This window comes from Portunus trituberculatus, chromosome 46 (assembly GCF_017591435.1).
Source record: "Portunus trituberculatus isolate SZX2019 chromosome 46, ASM1759143v1, whole genome shotgun sequence".
Lineage (NCBI taxonomy): Eukaryota > Metazoa > Arthropoda > Malacostraca > Decapoda > Portunidae > Portunus > Portunus trituberculatus.
This window is the reverse complement of record NC_059300.1, coordinates 11,303,035-11,324,992: the sequence shown is the minus strand read 5'-3', so window position 1 is coordinate 11,324,992 and position 21,958 is coordinate 11,303,035. Positions and strand designations below refer to the sequence as shown.

General features: G+C 39.2%; 3 protein-coding genes across 5 annotated transcripts in view; 2 read left to right on the top strand and 1 right to left on the bottom strand.

Annotated features, from left to right (window-relative positions):
• The first annotated feature begins 931 nt into the window (after window positions 1-931).
• On the top strand, window positions 932-2,197 carry LOC123520289. Its single transcript, XM_045282466.1, has 2 exons — window positions 932-1,437; window positions 1,875-2,197. The coding sequence occupies exons 1-2, from the start codon at window positions 1,268-1,270 to the stop codon at window positions 2,104-2,106; spliced, it is 402 nt and encodes a 133-aa protein (XP_045138401.1). The 5' UTR covers window positions 932-1,267; the 3' UTR covers window positions 2,107-2,197.
• On the bottom strand, window positions 2,147-15,746 carry LOC123520288. 2 transcript variants are annotated; one of them, XM_045282464.1, is made up of 13 exons: window positions 15,442-15,746; window positions 14,356-14,472; window positions 11,252-14,245; window positions 10,439-10,672; window positions 10,130-10,294; window positions 8,889-9,412; window positions 8,478-8,628; window positions 7,628-7,730; window positions 7,268-7,401; window positions 4,708-6,836; window positions 4,042-4,219; window positions 3,724-3,872; window positions 2,147-3,103 (listed from the first exon to the last, which is right to left on the bottom strand). In XM_045282464.1, exons 3-13 carry the CDS (start codon window positions 14,238-14,240, stop codon window positions 3,014-3,016), a joined length of 6,846 nt encoding a protein of 2,281 aa, XP_045138399.1. In that variant the 5' UTR covers window positions 14,241-14,245; window positions 14,356-14,472; window positions 15,442-15,746; the 3' UTR covers window positions 2,147-3,013. The 2 variants fall into 2 exon arrangements, with proteins under 2 accessions (XP_045138399.1, XP_045138398.1); XM_045282463.1 differs by lacking the exon at window positions 14,356-14,472 and having other exon boundaries at window positions 15,442-15,593; window positions 15,674-15,746.
• A 2,546-nt stretch (window positions 15,747-18,292) lies between these two features.
• Window positions 18,293-21,958, top strand: part of LOC123520285 (60S ribosomal protein L22-like) — a 40,948-nt gene continuing 37,282 nt past the window's right edge. Inside the window, exon 1 of one of the 2 annotated variants that reach the window (XM_045282448.1) lies at window positions 18,293-18,439. In XM_045282448.1, the coding sequence (XP_045138383.1) occupies window positions 18,422-18,439 (18 nt within the window). In that variant the 5' untranslated portion in view covers window positions 18,293-18,421. The remainder of the gene's footprint in view (window positions 18,440-21,958) is intronic. The other variant, XM_045282449.1, reaches the window with a different exon arrangement.

The following is a 21,958-nucleotide window of genomic DNA, read 5'->3' as shown; positions in this document are numbered from 1 at the left end:
ACACCAGCCGGAATGGACAATTTTTCATGAAGCTCTTGATGAGTTGGAAAAATTGGCCGCATTCTGACGACTGACACTTACAGCAAAACTGCTTTACCGCAACATTTATAGGCTACGAAGCCGCGTCCATTATGTAAGTGAATGAGATAATGTTGATTACCGATAGTAACGACTACATTTCTCTTTGTCAAATATCGAAAGTAGCTATACCTACAGTTATAATGAATAGCGTCTGCTTAACGAGAGAGAGAGAGAGAGAGAGAGAGAGAGAGAGAGAGAGAGAGAGAGAGAGTTCGGGCAGTGAATATACACACACACATAAAAGTGAATTAAAAAAAAAAAAATCAAGAAAAAAAAAAAAAAAAAAAGAAGACCGTTGATATTCAGTTTCACACACATACGTACGCTTGCGTCGCGCACACATTGACTGGTCAGTGTCTCACGGTTCACTTCATAGGTTCAGCTTCGGTGTTATAATATCTACGTACATACGGCTCTCTGTCCTTAACAACTACAGGTGGCGAGGCGTGTGGGTCGCCGTGTGCAGGCAGCAATGAGGTGAGTTTGAAGCATAATCATGAAAAGACCATAATTGTGACTTTTAGATAACTTTCAGCTGACGGCTCTGTAGTATGATATTGATATGTGATATTTTACTAAGTGGCTTATACTTACATATAATAAGGTACCATTTAACTTGATATATTTTCTCTCCTTTCCTTGTACTTAGAACCAGCACAGGGATATGCTTGACTGTCCTGCTTGCCTTTTGGGGTACCCTGGGCAGCTCGGCAGTAGTGAAAAAGGATAGATCTCGAAGACAGGCAATTGGTGATGGTGGTGAAGCAAATGATGGCGATGTTGAAGAGGAGGTGGTTGTGACTGGTGGTGGTGACAGTGAGCCAACACTCTCTGTACCACCAGTAAATGACACTACCTCCTCCAGCACAGTTTTTCACCAGATGTCACAATACCTACCACCACCCCTCCACCTATCACCACCACAGATGAAACTACCACTCCTAGACTTCCTCCTCAGCCCACCTTTAACAATGTTCTTCCATCTACCACCAATTCTTCAGATGATAACATAACTACCATAGTTCCTCCTCTGGCCATTCTAAACAATGTTCCTCCATCTACCACCACCACCACACTTCCTCCACCTACCAACACAACTCAAGATTCTTCTACCAGTGATCCTCCATCAACCACCACTACCACTACCACCACCACCACCACATCACCACCCAGCAACAGCACAGTTATGTCTTCACCAGATAACATCATCACTACTTCAAGTACAATTATTCCTCCACTTACCACCACCACCACCACCAACAGTAGCACTTCACCATCTTTCACCAGCTCCAATATTATTGCTAGTCCTGGCTCATCCACCACCAATACTGGAAGAGCTGGAAACATAATCTATAGGTCAGTTTCATGTAGTGCTCTATTTAAATGTGTAGTCTATTGAGAGTGAAACAAAGAGGTTGCCATAACAAGCATGCTGCCACAATAGCCATTAGATTTAGACCCAAATTAACATATGCCATAAGACCAAGAACACTCTTTTAAACTTTGCCCAAGCATAATCACAATATTTTCTATTATTGCTTATTTTCTTTTATATAGTTACACATACTATTACAGTTTTTTGTCCTCGTCCACTTCTTTAATTTCATCTTTGTACTCCTTTCTCATTTTTACCACCGATGGAAGGAAATGTAGACTATTCTTTTGTAGCCACTCCTTAGAGGGTATCCCAAAAAAGCAGTGCCACAGTAAATTCTTTTAGGTTTGACCACTTTAGTTTCAAGCCCTTTCCATTCTTTAAAAGAATGTCCATAAAAATATTTTACTTTTACCAGTACATGGGGCTTCTTCCTTGGTGGTATGCTGACTTACCTCAGCATCAGTGACACCTTTCGAGTTCCTCTCACACGAGCAGTGGACAGCTGGTTTGGGCCCCGCTCCCATCGCCGCCGCCGCCGCCACACCCAGGACGAAGGTCTCCAGGCCTATGTGGCCACCACCTTCACTGCCTTTACTAATGCAATTGACAAAATTAATGCAATTTTTGAAAAAATAAAGAAATCATAAACCTGTTTGAAATCAGTCAATGAAGTTTTGAAGCAACATCTTTCTGATGTACATAGTTTATTTCAAAGTAACAAAATATATTTGTATATAATTTTGAATTTCTTACACCTAAATCTGGAAGCCAAAATGCTCCTGCTAAAGAAAGTTGTAAATATCAACCTTCTAAATTAGAGAGGAGTAAAAACATGATAGTTTGTTTGAGTGGATGATCACATACTATTATATCATACAACAGGTAAGTGACATCAACTAGTAGTACTGTGTGTGTGTGCATTCACTGGCACGCATGTGATAAACTCAGCTACATTATTTCTATAGGACTGCCAAGACTTTTGTTGATATGAAGAGATTTATCCTTGAGATGGTGATTTTGTTTCATATATATATATATATATATATATATATATATATATATATATATATATATATATATATATATATATATATATATATATATATATATATATACTATATAAGCATGTGTTGTGCCAATATTCCTTTTAATAGGTATTGATCAAGACGAAATGTCTATACAAGTACATTCAGGTACCATGGAAAGTGACTTACAGCTCCTGATCCTTTCATATATCCTTCTAAAGCATGCAGAGAATATGGAAATACACTGTACATAAATAAGTATAAAGACTTTATAATAAATTTGTAAGTGTACTATATCATTAACATACATTTGTACTGCAAAAGCAATTTTGTACCACTAAATATGAGTATATACATTTAAGCAATGAATAAAAAACTACTGAGTATCAGGTCATGCAGTCAACATACAAAGAGCACAATTCTTATAAAATGCAAACACCAGAAATGTAATAAATCAATGAAACACTCCCAATTTGTCACTAGTTAATGATATAGAATACAGGTGGTGTGTCTTGGTAGGAGAGAAGGCTCACTGCTGAAGGGCACGATGCACCAGGGGAGAGACCACCTCCTTGTGGGCATGAGAGACCCGTCCTTGAATCACCTTTTTCCTCAGCCGCTGAAAAAACCAGGACGCTGAATATATGACATATTTCATACAGGAAAATTCTTCAAATAATTTCCATTTAATCTACAAGATACTAATGCCATCTATTTTCATACGTCAATGAAAAGTCAAGATGAATTTTTTCTCTTCCCACTGCTTTGGGACCAACTAAGGAAGTTAATCTGGGATATTGTCAGGAAAATGCTACACCATATCCAAAGTAAGAAAAGCAAGGAAGGGCAACCATGGTAGAGCTGACACCATCTTTTGGCCTCACTATCTTATTTTCTCTGGTATGTATTTACAAACCAATGAGATGTAATTGTTGGATTTCCTTTAAAAAAAAAATAATAATAATTAAAAAAATAATAAAATAAAATGAAAACAAATATATATAATCAATGCTCTGATGACAATCTTTTCTAGTGATTGCAATAATTTTCTATGTAGTGGTATAAACTAATGATACCACCAACATATATGATTGATAGACACAGTTTACTGTCTCCAATATATCAGTGCAGTGTTTTAGTGTAAATACACACTAGAATTTGACTGTTTATATCTTTATTTTATTAATAAATTTCAGCCACATAATCAATAAAGATGTAATGAAAATGACTGACCATTACCTGGCTATAAAGATTGGCTAGGAGTCTGTTTGTGTGGCGAACGGCAGAAAGATGCTGCCTGGCTCCTGGTGCTTTGGCTTCTGGCAGCAAGCTGTACAGCCTCTGGTTCTGCTCCCTAATATCCTTATAGGAGAAAAGTGGCCCCAAATCTGGAAGGCAATTGCAAGCAATTATAAAAAAAAACACTGAAAGTCAAAACACTATCTTCTACAATACCTAATAACAGTAAGTTAAATAGAAAGAAGAAAAAAAATGATGATTTGAAAATTGCAATAAAATCTAGTCACAGTATGAAAAACGAGTGAAGGCACAACTTGCCTGACTTATAAAGGAAGCGTTGGAGAGTAGAAGGAGTCTGTAAATTGGGAGGCAGTTGAGCCAGCACTTGATGGTTTTGGGTCTGAGCTGCTTGTCGCATCTCACGCTTCAGTCGAATCAGAGCAGTGCGGTCACCTGCATCTCGTAGGTAATCTGGTCGAGCCATGGCCAGTGCTTCCTGTGAGAAAAGTAAAGAAAATTTTTCATTAAGCTCTTGACACATGACGGTATTAATGAGAAAAATCTAATCTGATATAAGCCTGAGTGATGAAAAATGCAGAACTGTGTGTGTACCATTTCTTTATCTGAGGATTAACATTTTTCTGTTATCAAAATACTTTACTAGTTTTCAGTTTTCTTCATGAATGTGTTATACAAGGCTAAAGTGTTCCCTATAGCAGGTGTTGGCGTTCTGAATGAGGTTCAAAATAAGCAACATTAATTTGAGATATGATAAATGTAATAAATATAAATGCTGGACTGATCACATTTCTTTTTTTTTTAGTGTTTGTCATCTGACATTGATCCTAGTTTTAAATAATGAGACATGACAAACTATTAAGATTTTAAACTCTTCTAGTGTTTACATACTAAGTTTATCAATTTACTTATTCAGCTCACTATAACACATGAATGAAAGCTAACAATGCAACAATACTACCTTACCTGAAGTGTCATGGTTTTCTTAGTGGAGTGAATAGTGGTGGTGTTGGCAGTGTTGGTGGTACTGGTGAAGGCTGCTGGCTTTGACTTTACATATTCATTTGTTTGCTTAAGAAAAGTTACTTCAAATGTGACTGGTTTCTTCTGTTCACACATTTCTTTATCTTTTACCCATCCAACTTTCAGTGTGGCTGGCTTTGTATGCTCCCCAAGTCTTGCTGGGCCATTGTTCTTGCTAGTGACATGAGACTCTGTCACTTCCTGTATGTGGTTTTTCATAAGATTTGCTCTATTAAGGTTTTCCTCTACTTTGCTCTGAGTTGGTTTATGAGAGTTGAAATTCTTTGTTGATTTGGACTTTTTAACACTAATTATTGAAGGTTTAGCTTTTTGTTTAGATTTGTCCTTCGGCATGGGAGGAGAGATCGACAACCATCCTGGTGGCTCTGAAGCTGGTGACTCCTCAGCCCCTCCTTTGAGGCCCTCTACAGGTTCTTCAATGCTGGACTGGACCTTTTTGTTGTACTTTTGTTTCCTTGGAGGAGGATGGTGGCTTTGGCTGGTGTCTTCACTGATATTACCAGTGAGGTCAGATTGTGGAAGCTGCTCAATTTCCTTTGAACACTCTGTAGAGAAGCTATTATCATCATTGCTATCGTAATACTTTCCTTCATTCTGAAATGACTCAGCCTTACTTGATGATGTTCCACCATATTCACAGGATTCCAGGCTGATGCTCTCAACTGAGTGGGACAAGGAAGACTGACTACTAAGAGTCCTGTCTTCACTACCTGATTTTGGTCTTGGTTTACCTTTAAAGGGCACTGATCTGTTCTCCAGTTTTGCTCTTTCCTCTTTATCTGATTTTGTTACATCTTTATGTTTTCTTGAAGGCATAGGCTTGTCCCTTAAAGTTCCTTTTTTTGCACTTATTTTTTCATTGATTAACTGCTCACATGATTTAGATCTTGATTCTCTATTGTTTTTCATCCCCTTTACCACTGCCCTATCCTTGCTGACTTCATTAGATTTGTAAGTCTTCTCAGCACGATATTTCCTATTTGAAACAGATTTAATCTTATCTGTGATTTTTCCATGGCTGGATTTTCCAATGTGCTTTTTAGTGTACCGAGTGTCTTCATTGGCTTGGGAAGTCTGTTTAACTTTACCCAAATTCTTGTTTTTCAGTGACTCTGTTGTGCTTTCCCTCTCACTGGAACTGACTGAGATCCTGCTTCCCCTTTTTCTGGAACTCTTTCCCACATACAAGAGTGAGTCACCAGTCTGCACTCCAATACTTTCCCCTTTCCTTTCACTCCTCTGAGCAATACACTCATTGCTTGGAAACATCTGTCCAAAGTCCTTGGATACAATTTCATCACCAGTGGGAGATTCAGAAACAGGAACTCCTTGTGCTGCTGGTGACTTGAAAGTCAACGTTCTACCACTTGTGAATGTAGCAAGATTAACTTTTCCAATGTGATTCTTCTCCTTGGACTCCCTGCCATCACCCTGTCTAGATATCTGGTCCTCCAAGGCAGGCAGATCACTGCCACTTTCCTCAGATATAGGAAGAGCTCGTGCTGACTGTAACTCAGAACTGCTGCCACCACCTGCTATAGTCCTGACAGCAGAGGATTCAACTGCTGAAGATCTCCTTTGACCTGACAAAGTAACTTCTGGGCTATAACTATGAACACTCTGGCTGCTGAACCCAGACTGTAAAGCGTCTCCCTTTTCCCATGGTATTTTTCTGTTATGGGAGTGTAAAGCCCAGGATCTGGGGCTGGGATGAGACTGTAGTACAGTTCTTCGTGACCGTTCTTCAGTGCTAGCCAGCTTCCTGACCTCTTCCTCCACCTGCCTCATCGTTGAAGCTCTGGAACTGTTAACGTCAGAGCTCAATTGACTGATATTAACTCTAGGTGAAGATGAATATGACTGGGAAATGCCTGAAGGTCCCTGGGACAGCTTTGTATCTTCTCCCTTTCCATCATTGGATGGAAATGAATTTTCTTGACCTGAGAAATGAGTGCTTCTTGAAACCTTCCTAGGATAATGAGACAAATGTTTCTGTTTTTTGGTTGCATGTGTACTATCTTCACTTGACATGATGCTACTAGTTGTGGTATCTGGAAATAAGTTGTCTATGATTATTAATCTTGTAACAGACGATTATCGTTTTCAATTAAGTTTTTTCTCAAATGCCATAGACAAAGGAATGCAAAGAACTGGCTTTGGGGGAGTTACCTGGCAGTACAATAGTGCTATAATCCAGGTAAAAGGAATGGAAGATAAACAATTGATAAAGAAGATAATTAGATCTGGAGTGAGAAACACAAGGCAATGATGAAGACCATGAATGAGATGGCTGAGTAATGTGAAGAAAATATTTAACCCCTAAAGGACAGGACATCTCTTGTAGACATCCCTGCCAGACAGTTTAGTTTTGACAATTCAGCAAAAATAGGTAATTTTCCATCACCAATTTCTCAATTTTGCATTAAACAACTGGTTAAAAAGTAATAGCATCACACTTATCAGCGAGAAGGAAGCTCCTTACCTGAATGACCCAGGAGGTTATGGGTCTGCATATTGCCAGTGGTGTCAGATCCTGTGCCAGAGTTAGCCTTGGTCACCTTCTGCTTAAAGGCACCTTCAGAACCAATGCTGTCTCCAAGCTGATCCAACAAGGCTCTTCATGTTTAAAAAAGAAAAACAATTATAATAAAGCCTAAAAAGTATAGAAAAACTGGTGAATTCTTTAATATTCATTAATAAATAATTCTTTAATAAATATCATTAGTTCACAACTTCATGGAGAAAATGCATCTTAGCTTAACTACCATGGATCAAATAGATACAGTTGGTACAAAATACAAATCATGACAGTTCAATAAACAAACAAAATCCCAGCACATACTTCTCTAGTTTCTCAAGAGTATGGATGTGCCGCTGAATCTTTCTGACATACTTCTGCTTTTGAAGCTGAATGAAGGAGATCTCACAGCTCACATCTTGGGCATCTGTGAAGACATGTTTCTTATACAACTCAAATAATGATTACTCAATATGATTTACACTCCTTTGGTTTCGACTAACATGTAGAATGAGCAGAAAAAGATATTAATTTTGGCAATACAGATAAAGAACATCTCACTAAAACAGGAAACTACTGCACATTTTTTCCTAATAATTCCAAAACAGATCATGCATGTTACACTTCAGCTGAGATGGGATGCTGCATCAGTGAGTGAATGGTGGATATCATTCGACATCCTCGTCTTCTCTTATAATTCAGCAACAGTCAGAAGTTTAAAGGCAGAACAGAACAGAGCATTGAACTGCTGGATTTATCCTCAGCACTGTGGCATGTAACCAGAGCAGATTACAGAGGCAAGTCACCATACAAGATTCTTTTTTAAAAATTTCCTGACCTATCCCTTTTCCTTTTCTTACTCTCCTTTGAATATATCAAAAGTGCCAAGTAAAATAAAGAGGCTACTGCAGCAACCTCTATGCTCATTGCAGGCATGATGACAATTAAGCTCTGGACAGGAAACATTGTTTGGAAACAGTTTCTCAAAAAAAAAAAAAAAAAAAAAAAAAAAAAAAATCCGAAACAATGTTTCCTGCTGTGGAGAGGAATTAAATTTGATCATGTGTGTTTTTTTCCCGAGCCAGCAATGTTACACCAGCTGTATGTCACATTTCATAGGAGGGGAAGTGTTGGTAAATTGAATAAAATTACTGTAGTAGAAAATCCTACTTGCCTGTGCAACTTGAAGGAGTAGAATTATGGCTTTCAGACTGTTGCTGGTGCTGCCAAGGCCGACTCAGTGTTTTGGATTGAGTGGCTGAATCACTTCTTGTAGAACTCTCAGGTGGGACAGGAGATTCAATTCTCTGCCTCTCCTCTTCCTCCTGGCATTATAAAAGTAAACATGTCACATAAAAAAAGGTGACATGCAACAAGCCAATTGGCACAAGTTAGTGATCAATAATATCAGTCAACTACAAAATTATCATTCATCAAATTACATCTTTAATTGATCAAACTAGAAATCTTCCATTAATAAACTTTACTTTTAGACCTGTAAATCAATAAACTTTTCTAAGACCTAAAACCCATGATTAGTGCGTCTAAAACCCTTTATACCAAAGCAAACAGACATGTTACATACCTGGCCCTCACTGGAGACATAGCCAAGTAAGCGAGCATCACGTGGAGAGGTAGAGTAGAACTCAAAGCTGGATGCCAGAGCCTCATCCACATGTCTGTGTCTCTCTCTAATAGTTTCATAAGCTGATTCTGAGCCTGAGCTGGTCCAAGGATGGACGGGCAGCCTTCCAGGCTCTCCACTGTGATGACGGTGGTGGTGGTGGTCATGATCTGAGGGGGATTCGCTGGGATGGCTGTCGTCGTGGTCATCAGTGTAATCTGGAGGCTGGTGAGCTACATGCAAGCCACCTTGCCGATCCTGGTACAGCCGCTCACACCTGCCACCTCCTGCCCACCACTGGCTACTGCTGGGCTCTTCCCTGGGCCAGGTGTGGAGCGGAGAACTGTTGCTGTGGCCTGGAGAAGACTCAGAATGAGGACTGCCAATGTCCTGGCTCCTTCCTAACTGGTATTGGTCATCAGGGAGGCTGGAGAGTGCCCTGTGATTCTCCTCCATAATTATGGCTCCCTCCACATTGACAAGGTCTGCAAAGCAAAGGAAATTACAACTTTCTGAAACAGCAGTGCATATTGAATATTTATTTGAATAAGTCTATTTTCTGTGATAGGAGACTGATAAGAATAATTTCAATGAATTCCTTTCATGATGATCAATTAAGAAACAAGTTTTCTGAGAATAGGAAAAGCTTGATTTCAATATTATCTACATACATACCAAGTCGACATATTCTGTGAAAGAGAATAGACGAGACAGAGACATGCAGTTTACATACACACATACATGCATATATACATTCACCTCTAGCTAGGTGGGGATTCATCCACACTGCCCACACAGTGTAAGGCTAAGAAGCATAGCACACTCAGATACTTCCACACTGGGCCTTGGCGGCAAATGTGTGACACACGACTTTTTCCACTTCCCTCCATTGACATGATCAATTAATCTGATTAATTATATGAAAACCTCAATGCTGTTTTGAACTTTCCTTTCAAGCATAACAATTGTGTTCCATTGATCCTAATCACACCCTCTCTCCTTTGGTCCACTGACCACACAATAAACTTATCAAAAACTATCTAACCATTCAAGCTCAAAGTCTTTCAGTTACACAAATGAAATTCTGAATCTATTACAAAATATTAAGTAATGTTGATTGCTATCAAATAAACTATTATATTTTTGTATAGTATTTTATCTAATAATGAATACTGTATATATAATTATATTCTATTTCTTACTTTCAGAATCACATTCATTGATGGAACTATTCTCAGATGGTAAGCGAGGTGTAACATGAGTTGTTGGAGTTTTTTCCTCCTGCTTGCCCTCTGCCTGGCCACGGGACAAGTCTGCATTAACAACAGCAGGGACGTGTTCTCCTTCCACCAAACCTGCTTCCCATTCTGTTGGAGCAAATACCACACACTAGACATTCTTCCTTAAAATCTATATCTGAATTAATTTAATGGCTTATTTATAGCTTCTACCACGTTACACCAAAAAGAGACAAAGTGCTGGCTTAGTCAAGATCAACAAAAGGCACTAACCGTGTGACACAGCCATGAAGTATGTGCGTGAGGCAGACGGGGGACGGTATGGTACAACCACCACAGTGCCTCCGGGAGTTGTGCACCGATCTTGCTCAACAACACCTTTCTCCTGTTCCTCTCTTTCTCTCTGTTCTTTCTGTTCTCTAGTGTGACACTGGTCATTCTCATTCCCTCCACTGTCCTGCTGTCCCTGCTCCCTGTTATCACTTGCTTGTTCATCCTTCTTGCTGCCTGTGGATGTCAGAGTAAGGTAAGACACCTCATTTTTCTCAAAGAAAATGATTGAAAAAATTTAACCCAGCCTGCATCTGTAATTAACCCATAAATAACTGAGAATCATAGTATAAAATAGGGTTTTTCATACACATACCTATATCACAGTACTTATGTAAGAAATGAACAACACTACCAGCATATGTCTATTTTCCATAAAAATACAAGTAGATAAAAATAGAGAGCATTCATTCTATAAAGTCCAACTCTTCTTCTTTGCCTCTTGTCATCATGTCAGACTTTACACCTTATGGCTTAAAACAAAAATTTAATATTATGTAAAATAAGTTTCTCATATTTTGATGATACACATAAAAATTAACCATTATTTCTGAATATTAATGATTTAGTTTTATACACCATAAAAAGTTGTCAATTACAGGTCTACGAGTATATAGAAACATATGCCCTTCCACTTGTAAACTTATTAATGTACACATAGCCTCAAATCACAAAATCGTATTTTTAGAAAAAAGAAAAGTAGAAAAAAAAAAAAAAAAAAAAAAAAAAAAAAAAAAAAAAAAAAAAAACACTCACCACATTCGACCAAGGGGATTGGGATGTCCAGCTCTTCACAGGTTCCTGGAGTGGGGTGCCTCTGATCACCAGCATGAGAGTCTGAAGTTTCTGATGTGAAAGTGTTTGAAGTGTCAGTGGTGACCTGAGGATGGTCAAAGGCAATTTCTCCAAACATACGAGTAATAACACCCGCTACACCTTGCCTTAGTCGACACTCTTCTTCTGTGACAGATGGAATGCCCACAAAACGTACATAATCTTGTAATTTGTTATAATCTTGCACCTTCCTGAGAGAACCATTGTCTAGCAGAGCCTGAATATGCTCCTGAAGCTTGACTGACAGTGCATGGAGGGCATTGTTGAAGGATTGAAGGGACACTTGGTTCTCTAGAGTTGATTCAACATCTGCAGCAACTTTCTGAAGGTCCGTCAAGTGTCCTTGGCTAGAGGAACTGCTATCTTCTCTCATGTCCCTGCTTTCTAAGTCACTATTGCTACCTCTTCTAACCATGTATTCGTGATTTTTTGCATTTTCACTATTTTTGCGAGCCTTCAGGTCACCAAGCTCATCAGTTGAGAGTGGCCGGGAAGTAAGACTTTCAGTGTCAGTGTGTGAGGGCAGCCATGCAGGTGAGCTTGTTTCTGATCTGGAACTGATGTCATTGCCACTTGAAGTCCAAGATGGCCTTCCATGTTGATAACGTAAATATTCTTTGTCATGTATTGTAAGAGAAGATGTGGAGCTACACCTTGAATCACCTGTTACAGATTTGTGTTTTTTTTCTACTGGCTGGTGTTGCGAGACATCTGTTGTAGCAGGGTTGACAGTGGTGCAGGCCGAGGTGCCAGCCACTGGGAGAGGTGACATACTCTGCACAAGAGTGCTGGTGCTTGTGGATGTGTTGGTTACCATTTGCTCCCCCTTTTTATTCCATGAGGCACTGGTTACTGTCCCTGAAAAGACTTTTTCTGCCACACCACTGACACTGGATCTGGTGTGTGAGGACCTCACAGAAGGTAGAGACTGTTGGCTGTTACTCCTTTGACATTGATCAGAACTGACTGCTGGTGTGGCCAGCTCCACTAAACTGCAAGATTTACCTTCCCTATCATGTTCTAATTTGGTTTCCTTGAGTGCCCTGTTAATGGAATGCAAGGCTTTGTTGGATCTCCTAAGCGGGACCTCTGCATCTTGAGGGCTGGTCTGCAGTGCCCGGCGGCGTAAGCGCCGGCGGGGACTCTGTGTTGGGCTGGATAATTTGTTACTTAAGTTTTCTTCACTGGAAGACAAATAAGCCTTGTCTACCCGGTTCTGATGAGTCCTGGCTGAGTGCAAGGGGGAGGATGCTGGCAGATCAGTAGTAGACTTGCTTGAGGTCCCTTTGGTACTGCTTTTTATGGTTCCAGACTTTCCTCCTTTTTTCATCCCTCTTTGCTTTTCCTTGGCTTGGGTTGTGCCTTCTGGTTCTGTCCTGAGCACAGATGCATAACTACCAAGTGCAATTCTCTCTAAGGTGCTGAGTGAAGCAGCAGGAGTCACATGTGTATTTGTTCCTAGATAGCCAACATCAGCACCTGAATCCCACTCCATCCGTTTACTGGAAGCAACACTGGAAACTGAGAGCACCGAGGGAGAGGTTACTCTATCAGAAGATTCTGGAGGATTTGTGGACTCCATTGAAACCAAAGAAGCCAAAGACACTTCCGGCTCAGAGGGTGGAACTGAAGGACAAAGTGGGAGTTGGTTCAAGTAGTGCTGGCGGTCCAGTGGGTCATCAGTGATGCTTGATACCAAGTTCAATGAGGCCTTTACATCCTGCATCCTGCCCCTCACAGCATCCTGGAACTGTCTCAACTTTCCCCGGGGACTAATAAGACCACCTACAATAAATGTTGGCTGAATGAGGGATGCCTCACTTCCAGGGGCAGATGTAGCAGTTGTGGTGCTAGAAACATGGTCTCTTTCACAGCCTTGCACCTCACCCCGTTTCATCTCTAGAACTGTACTCAAACTGTCTGTGTTTTCTGACTGACTACCAAGGGATCCCAACTGACCCTCTGCATTATTCAGACTGGCTGCTGTAGCCTCAGGTTGTGATTTTTTTCTGATTTCTTCCTCAGACTCTTCACCATCAGTTGATCCCAAGTCCTTACGGGAAGCCTGCACCAACACCTCCTCACTCTGTCCTACTGCTGGGGGTCGGATTCCTTTCTGGGGTTTTTTGCTACCCAGTCTTCTTCCTGAATTGACAGATAGATCTACTTCTGCATCTGGAGTACTAAGGCCAGCTGGAGAATTGCGTTCTAGGTCCTCCACACTACTGTCCATGGCCTGGTCTGGGGATTGGCCAGCATCTGCACCTTCAACTGCATCACGAATGGGCACCAAAGCTAAACCACCATTATCTGCCCACTCAAGAGTCTCTATGTCAGAGGTGCTGCCATAGTAGGCATGAACACCTCCAGGTACTATGAATCCCTGGTCTCCTCCAGGGGAGAAAATAAGCTCACTGCTTCGAGCTACTTGGGTTTGAGTATCTAAATTTAGTGGCTGTCCAAATCTTCTTACAAAAGCAGTGATCCCAGCCACTGGAGGACAATCCGAGCCAGGAGTTTCTCCTCTTTGCTTTGGAATTTGGCTTCTGCCTGTATCCAACTGTGTCTTCTGTTCACATTCCTGTGACTGTGGCACAGCTGCTTCTGGACTACCCTGAGTTACTTCTGAATTAGTCTCTGTCTCCCTTTCTTGAAAAGTTCCACCAACTGGCATATCAAGAGATGATCCACCTTCTATTTCCTCTCTCTGGCATAGACTAGAGGCAGTGAATGGAGGTGAACTGACAGTAACTTCTGGTACCACAGCAGTCCATGACTCACTGTCAGTGTCCTCCCAAACATTGGGCTCAGTGTCACTGAAGGTATGAGCTCCTTGTCCTTGGCCATGATGGTATGAAGGCCTTAAATAAATTTCTGGTAACCCATCTTGTTTTTCTTTATTACTGCTCATTCTCCCTGAAATAGAAAACAGAAATCCCACTATAAAGCAGATTGAAATCCTTCAAAAAGAGAGATAGGACAAACAAGGTCTCATTCAAGGTTTTATATGAATAAAGGGGGCTGACCCTTAAGTATGGCGTCACTGTCCCCGAGAAGCCGTCCCGCGCGCTTGCCTCGATTCCTGGCTCCCACTTCGCAGCTCCTCCACCCAGCTGATTTGATATCACATATATGAAGCCATGCTATTGGTCAGAGAGAGAGAGAGAGAGAGAGAGAGAGAGAGAGAGAGAGAGAGAGAGAGAGAGAGAGAGAGAGAGAGAGAGAGAGAGAGAGAGAAATATGAAAATGAATAAGGAGTGAGAATATGAAAACGAATATGGAGAGAGAGAGAGAGAGAGAGAGAGAGAGAGAGAGAGAGAGAGAGAGAGAGAGAGAGAGAGAGAGAGAGAGAATATGGTAACGAATAAGGCAGCGTTTCTCAACCTTTTTACCTTTGCGTAACCTTTAAAATACATGACATGTCTCAAGGAACCCCTGCGCAAAAACAAAATTATATACCATATATTTCTCATTTTATGTGACGTCAAATCCACTGGGTGGAGGAGCTGCGAAGGGGGAGCCGGAAATCGAGGCAAATGCGCGGGATGGTTTCTTGGGGACAGTGACAGTATGGCTATTAATTTCAAATACACAGCATCATGTTTGATTTTAGGGATAACCCAGGGGGAGGATAAAAATATAAAGCTAATATTATTGCTCTAGTGCTCTAGTCTGACTGGAGAATTTGTTTATCATTTCTTGGCACAGCCTTCCTCCAAGCAGTTCTGAGTGGCCGAACACTGGTTAGAGATGCTCTACCCAATAAGATGACCAGGTACAATACGAGTAATACACCAAAATACACGGGGAAAGTGTTTTCTGACCATGGCCTCTGTTATTGTTTGATGAAGCAAATCACCTCAGGTTTTAATTTTGATGAAGTGGACACAAGAACCTCTTAAATTTTAACAATCAAGAAAAAGCATGAAGCCTAATCAAAGAAAATTATAATAAATCAAATAAAGATAAAGTGCGCTGGGAAGCACCCAACAAGCAGCACCCGAGGTCATGAGAGTTTATCACCCGGACCTCATTTATCAAAGTTTTCACTACTACAATCCTACATGATGCTAGGGGTACACCACCCACCACAGCACGGCACCAACACCTACCTGGCGTGGCCTGTCACCATCACACCAGCACCAAGCCCAGCACATCCGCCAGGTTCAAATCCTCTCAGCAAGGGATGTACATGACCACAGCCTCCACCTCCATCAGCACTAGCCAGCCATCTGTCCTCTATTCTCACTTCTCAGGCCTGCTCCTAAAATAATGCCTAGTGTAGTACATAGGCGAGAGAAAAAAAGATGCAAGCACAAGTTTCACAGGAATTGTTAGAGCTACCCAGTATCAACTCCTGTCCGCTCCGTTGTTTACATCACTCCGCAATCCGCTGTCGTGTTCGTAGCTCGCATGATCGTCTCTCTCTCTCTCTCTCTCCTCGATGTCACTGATGATATTACAGTTATGCCTTTACATCCCTTATATCTATTCTCGTTTTATGATGTAATCCTTAGTCTTCAGTTTGTGTTATCAATATGTACTAATTAATCAATGAATGAATCAGATTTCTTGTCCTGCCCACTCCTACGCCGATAATACCACGCCACATTTCATAGGACCAAACCTTCAAGAAATAAACATAATGCAGGCAAGTCACATAAGTCGGACTTCTAACATCTCTAAAATTTCTGATTGAGGTAGCGCAAACTTGAGTAGACTAGAATTGTTCAATGCCTCACAAACTCAATTTATCCATCTATTAACTTCACCCAACCTTCCAGACAACTGTCCCTCTTCAATGACACTGAACAGTCTCCCTCTTCTACACTTGAGTAACATATTCAATCTATCCTTTACAATCTAAAGTGGAAACCAAGATTCTGCCTGAGTCGTCTCCGCCAGTCTTTTCCGCCCCACGTAACTGCTTTAGGGGAAGATAACCAAGTTGAATTCCTGTACCCGTTTAAGATTGGTGGCGTGCCTTATATCAGCTGGGGGTTCGGGGCTGTACACTCAAACTGAACGACTCGAGCACAGCTAGTAAAGGCGGGTTCACACGTGCCAATTTGCGACTGAAATTGCAAGTCGTTAGAAGTATTGCCTGAGCCCTTCTAGTCAGAAAACGTCACACATAGCGACTGGAAAATATCGATTAATTGGCGCCTTGGCGGTGTCGCGTGCGAAATTTCGCACGCGACAGCGGGAAGTGAATGTACACAAACAGCGACCAGCAAAGATTTCTTCCTCCGGTGACTATGCTGAAGCAGTGGTTGCCTGTGGATACAGCCCTGGCTAAGTAGAAGGAAAGAAAGGATCGAGAGTCTACCACACACTACTCTTAAGAAGACTATGCACAGTTGTGATCAAATTAAATTCTAACAAGTCTTCAATCCTCATCTCTAACACCACCTTACATTGAAGGAATTAGTTCTTGGAGAGTGGCAGCTATTTCGTCGAGCGACGGTTTGCGTAATTTTTTTTATTTTTTTTTTATTTTACTGTTCATTCATTTCTGAGGTTCCAGATGTGTGTGATTTTTCCCTCACCAACTCTAGCATCTTCTCTATAGACCATATTAATTTTCGAAGCTTACTCCGTGACGTCACAACGTGAACAAAGTCGCAAATCGACTGAACAAGACCAACATGTAGGTCTTGCGACTGGTTTCTTCAGTCGCTAAGCACCAACATTCAGTCGAAAACTACCAACAGAATCTCATTTACCGGTAGCCTTTTCAGAAAGCCTTGTTACATTACTGTTCCGTATATACCTGTTATCTTTCACCATAATTTTACACCCTCGCTCATGATAAACAAAAATTGGGGTGGTTTCCAGCCCTCTCGGCCTACCCCACCTGGTAGTATCATAATATACCACTCGTCCATTTTTTTTTTCTTTTTTTAGAGTGGAGTCAAAAGTTATCAACTCCTCTCCTCTAACTGACTTCCTTCATCCTTTTTCTCATCGCTGCACTGCTGCATCTTTTTTGGTGTTACTTTTCTACTGCTACTTTGAAGCCAACTATATAGTACTCTTCTGATCTTGCTAATTGCATATCTTTCCTCGGCCTTGTTGCACAAGACCTTCTTCCTTCTGTCACCCCTATGCTGTCTACCTTTCTAACGCAAGGGTTAACCATGCAATATTCCTAATCATTCATTCTTTTCTCTCGTAAATTCTGGAACTCACTGCCTGCTTCTGTATGAACTAATTTAAAAGGAAGGTTTCAATTAAGACATCTATTCATTTATTTAGGCTAACTTATTTTGACTATTTAGGTACCGGCACCTCAACGGGCCTCCTTTTTTTCTTTTTTATCGAAATTTTTGTTGCCCTTGACCGGTTTTCTTTCTTACATAAAAAAAGTCTTACCATACCACCAGTACCACTATACCACCACTACTACTATTCCTATACCCTTTCAACTTAATAAATGCGCATTGTCATACATAGAACATAAATGCTTAAATATCACTACATAGATATAAAATAAACTTTTGACCATGTACAGTAGAAATTCTTCCTTACTGCCTATTCCAGCCTCAATGCCACCACCATCATTGCCACGTCCCGGAAGGAAGAAGAGATAACACACACACACACACACACACACACACACACACACACACACACACACACACACACACACATTTATAATAAATATGCAAAATTTTCAGTATAAAGAGAAATTTGAACAATAGCAATAATGATGATAATCAGCAAGTGATAATAATAATAATAATTCATTTTTATTACCTTTAATCAACGAAGCTTTCCTGAGAGAGAGAGAGAGAGAGAGAGAGAGAGAGAGAGAGAGAGAGAGAGAGAGACTCAGAGGAGGGTACTCTGGTCCTGGGGGTGACGGCCGTGGCGGTGACGACCGTCACTAAAATAGTGCGAGGGTGGTGGCGTTGGCTAGTTTTCCCTATGAAGCACCACCAGTCTTTAAGCAACCCTCAGTTCTATCGTGCAAGTGCTCCATTCTTAAAAAATCTGACTAAGAAACAACTTATTTCACAATAGTTTTAACAAGCCATATATAATTCTTGTTTATTCACTTTGTTTAGATTTTTTTTAGTGCATCACCGCATGATAGGAAACCAAAAGGTATGTGCAATATTTTGCTAAAACATACACGCAGCTTGGTTCTATAATTATATTATGATATAAGCAATAATGTGCGGCTTTGTGTAAAATTATCACTGATCTCAGATGGCTTGCACTGCTGCCTTTATCCTGTGTGTGTGTGTGTGTGTGTGTGTGTGTGTGTGTGTGCCTAATTATGTACAACTACAATATACAGACCTTAAAACATATTTAATTGATTCCAACATTTGTCGTCATTTAATTGAATATGATATGTCTTGAACAGATTATTCCAATCAATCATCCCGCAAGTCGTGCACAGCTCGATCGGTAAATAGCCGAGCGTGTTGCCTCTGTCAGTGACACTCATAAAAGTTCGTTGGTCGTGTTATGTCTATCGCTACTCCGTTCCTCAAGCATATGTTCGAATTCTTGAAGCTATGCCATTCGTTCATTAGCCGCACTGGTCTACAAGTCTCCGTGAGCGGCTGGGCAGCGTGCCTCATTCACCCACCTCCCACACGTTTCATGTACTACACTTCATCTCAATCTCTGCTGTGCTCACAATCTTGTATAATCTGGGACTATATCTTAAGTTCACTGTCTTATTACAACTACTTTGAACATACTGTATGGAAATGTCTTGTTTTCACAATTCTAGTGATGGTTTAAACGAGGATTCTGCACTATCAGTAGAAAACACAAACATCAAGATTAGTCTAATTACTGTAATACTGTGGTTATTAACTATGGTACAGTACTTTTGGGGTGTCAAATTACAAGCCCGACAAATGGTAATGATTAAAAAAAAAAAAAAAAAAAATAGTGTGAAAAAAGAAGAGTGAAAGAAATTGAATGAATGCGGCAGACTAATTGACTGCTGGCTGAAAACAACAGCAACAGCAACAACACTGCATAATATTGTTTGCGCCCTCACTTCATCTTATTCCCGTACTCACCCTCCCCTCTCTATATATTAGTTCCTGCCCCATCAAAATAATATCAAACATGATGATCTGCATGGTCACCCTAAGTTTACCAATATACTTTAATGCATATGAGAGAGAGAGAGAGAGAGAGAGAGAGAGAGAGAGAGAGAGAGAGAGAGAGAGAGAGAGAGAGAACGTAATAACACTCGTAAGATTATTCTACCTTTCTATTCCACAACTTCTAAATGACGCGGTTATAGTGAGTTGATTAGACTTTCGGAGTTGTATTTTTCCTTAAGTTTTTCAATGTCTCACTTTGTCTCACTTTTTCTGCCAACTTCCAGCAAACCATAATGAAAACTATTTACATAGCATCTTTTAAAGTGTGTTCTCGTTATTATTGTGATAGCTTAAAGAACATACTACACTATCAATAACAGTATCAATCTTGGTAATAATAATGATAATGATAATGATAATAATAACAATAATAATAATAACAATTATAATAATAATAATAATAATAATAATAATAATAATAATAATAATAATAATAATAATAATAGTAATAATAATAATGTTCATAGTAATATTAATAATAATAATAATAATAATAATAATAATAATAATAATAATAATAATAATAATAATAATAATGATCATAGTAATAATAATAATAATAATAATAATAATAATAATAATAATAATAATAATAATAATAATAATAATAATAATAATAATAATAATAATAATAATAATAATAATAATAATAATAATAATAATAATAATAATAATAATAATAATAATAATAATAATAATAATAATAATAATAACAATAATAATAATAATAATAATAATAATAATAATAATAATAATAATAATAATAATGATCATAGTAATAATAATAATAATAATAATAATAATAATAATAATAATAATAATAATAATAATAATAATGATCATAGTAATACTAATACTACTACTACTACTACTACTACTACTACTAATAATAATAATAATAATGATCATAGTAATAATAATAATAATAATTATAATAATAATAATAATAATAATAATAATAATAATAATAATAGTAATAATAGTAATAGCAAATTTATACGAGCCCTACTAATCATCTCTCCAGTCCTTGACAATCGTCCTTATGATGAAAGAAAACTTTTCAGAATACGAACAAAATCATTATGAATATTATTGTAGCATTTTTCCAAACTCGGTGCAAAGCAAGTGTGTACTGTGTTTTGAGAGAGAGAGAGAGAGAGAGAGAGAGAGAGAGAGAGAGAGAGAGAGAGATTGTGTCACAGAAATAACCTCGCCTTGTTCCTTGTTCACCTCTGCTGATTGCTTGTAGAGCTTTCTTTATGATTTTGTAGCTATATTTTGTTTAAACTTAAAACAGTTTGTTCGATAATCTCCGACACCCCTTCCTTCACCAAGAAACTAATTATATTTACTTGTGCTTCTTTGCTCTGTGTAGTAAAAAAAATAGTGACTTTCTTTAATTTCAAGAGTTCTTTATAAATATCACTTACATACGAATATCTGTCCGACACCTAATCACATAGAAAGCACTTCAAAATTAGCTACACTAGTCAACATTGTTTTTGAATTACTTATAAAGCGTGAACATCGCACAGACACTTTTTTTTTTTTTACATTAGTCGCACCGTCAGTGCATTGTTGGATGGTTGTGAGGGTCACGGCTGGTGCTGGGAGGAGCGGTAAGCTGGCTAAGGTCGTCTTGGCAGAGGAACACATGTGGTCTGGTTCCTCTCGTTGGACCTGCCCAATATGGCCACACCTGTCTTCTTTATTCCACTCATAATTGCAATGACGGTACAACGATTCTTTGTGCGGTATACGTGGTCACGCTGCTACAGTGCGCCTTATTCGTAATTTAATAACAATGCTGGTTAGTGTAGGTGATTTTGAAGTGCTTTCTCGAGGATTGGCTAAATATCAGACATATATTCGTAGATGTGATATATATATATATATATATATATATATATATATATATATATATATATATATATATATATATATATATATATATATATATATATATATATATATATATATATATATATATATATATATATATATATATATATATATATATATATATATATATATATATATATATATATATATATATATATATATATATATATATATATATATATATATATATATATATATATATATATATATATATATATTGAAATCAAAGAAATCACACACACACACACACACACACCGCGTAGTGTAGTGGTTAGCACGCTCGGCTCGCAACTGAGAGGGTCCGAGTTCGAGTCCCGGGAAGCGGCGAGGCAAATGGGCAAGCCTCTTAATGTGTAGCCCCTGTTCACCTAGCAGTAAATAAGTACGGGATGTAACTCGAGGGGTTGTGGCCTCGCCTTCTCGGTGTGTGGAGTGTGTTGTGGTCTCAGTCCTACCCGAAGATCGGTCTATGAGTTCTGAGCTCACTCCGTAATGGGGGAGGGCTGGCTGGGTGACCAGCAGGCGACCGAGGTTAATTATACACACGTAATGTAGTAGCTAGCACACTCGGCTCACAACCGAGAAAGTT

Bases quoted from the DNA above. Each gene is read 5' to 3' on its own strand.
- LOC123520288 (XM_045282464.1), bottom strand. From the start codon at position 14,240: ATGAGCAGTAATAAAGAAAAACAAGATGGGTTACCAGAAATTTATTTA. The intron at 7,402-7,627 runs GTATGTGCTGGG...TTAAACATGAAG, and splicing joins ACTCTTGAGAAACTAGAGAA to AGCCTTGTTGGATCAGCTTG. The intron at 3,104-3,723 runs GTAATGGTCAGT...TGGTTTTTTCAG, and splicing joins TAGCCAATCTTTATAGCCAG to CGGCTGAGGAAAAAGGTGAT.
- LOC123520289 (XM_045282466.1), top strand. From the start codon at position 1,268: ATGTCTTCACCAGATAACATCATCACTACTTCAAGTACAATTATTCCT. The intron at 1,438-1,874 runs GTCAGTTTCATG...TACTTTTACCAG, and splicing joins GCTGGAAACATAATCTATAG to TACATGGGGCTTCTTCCTTG.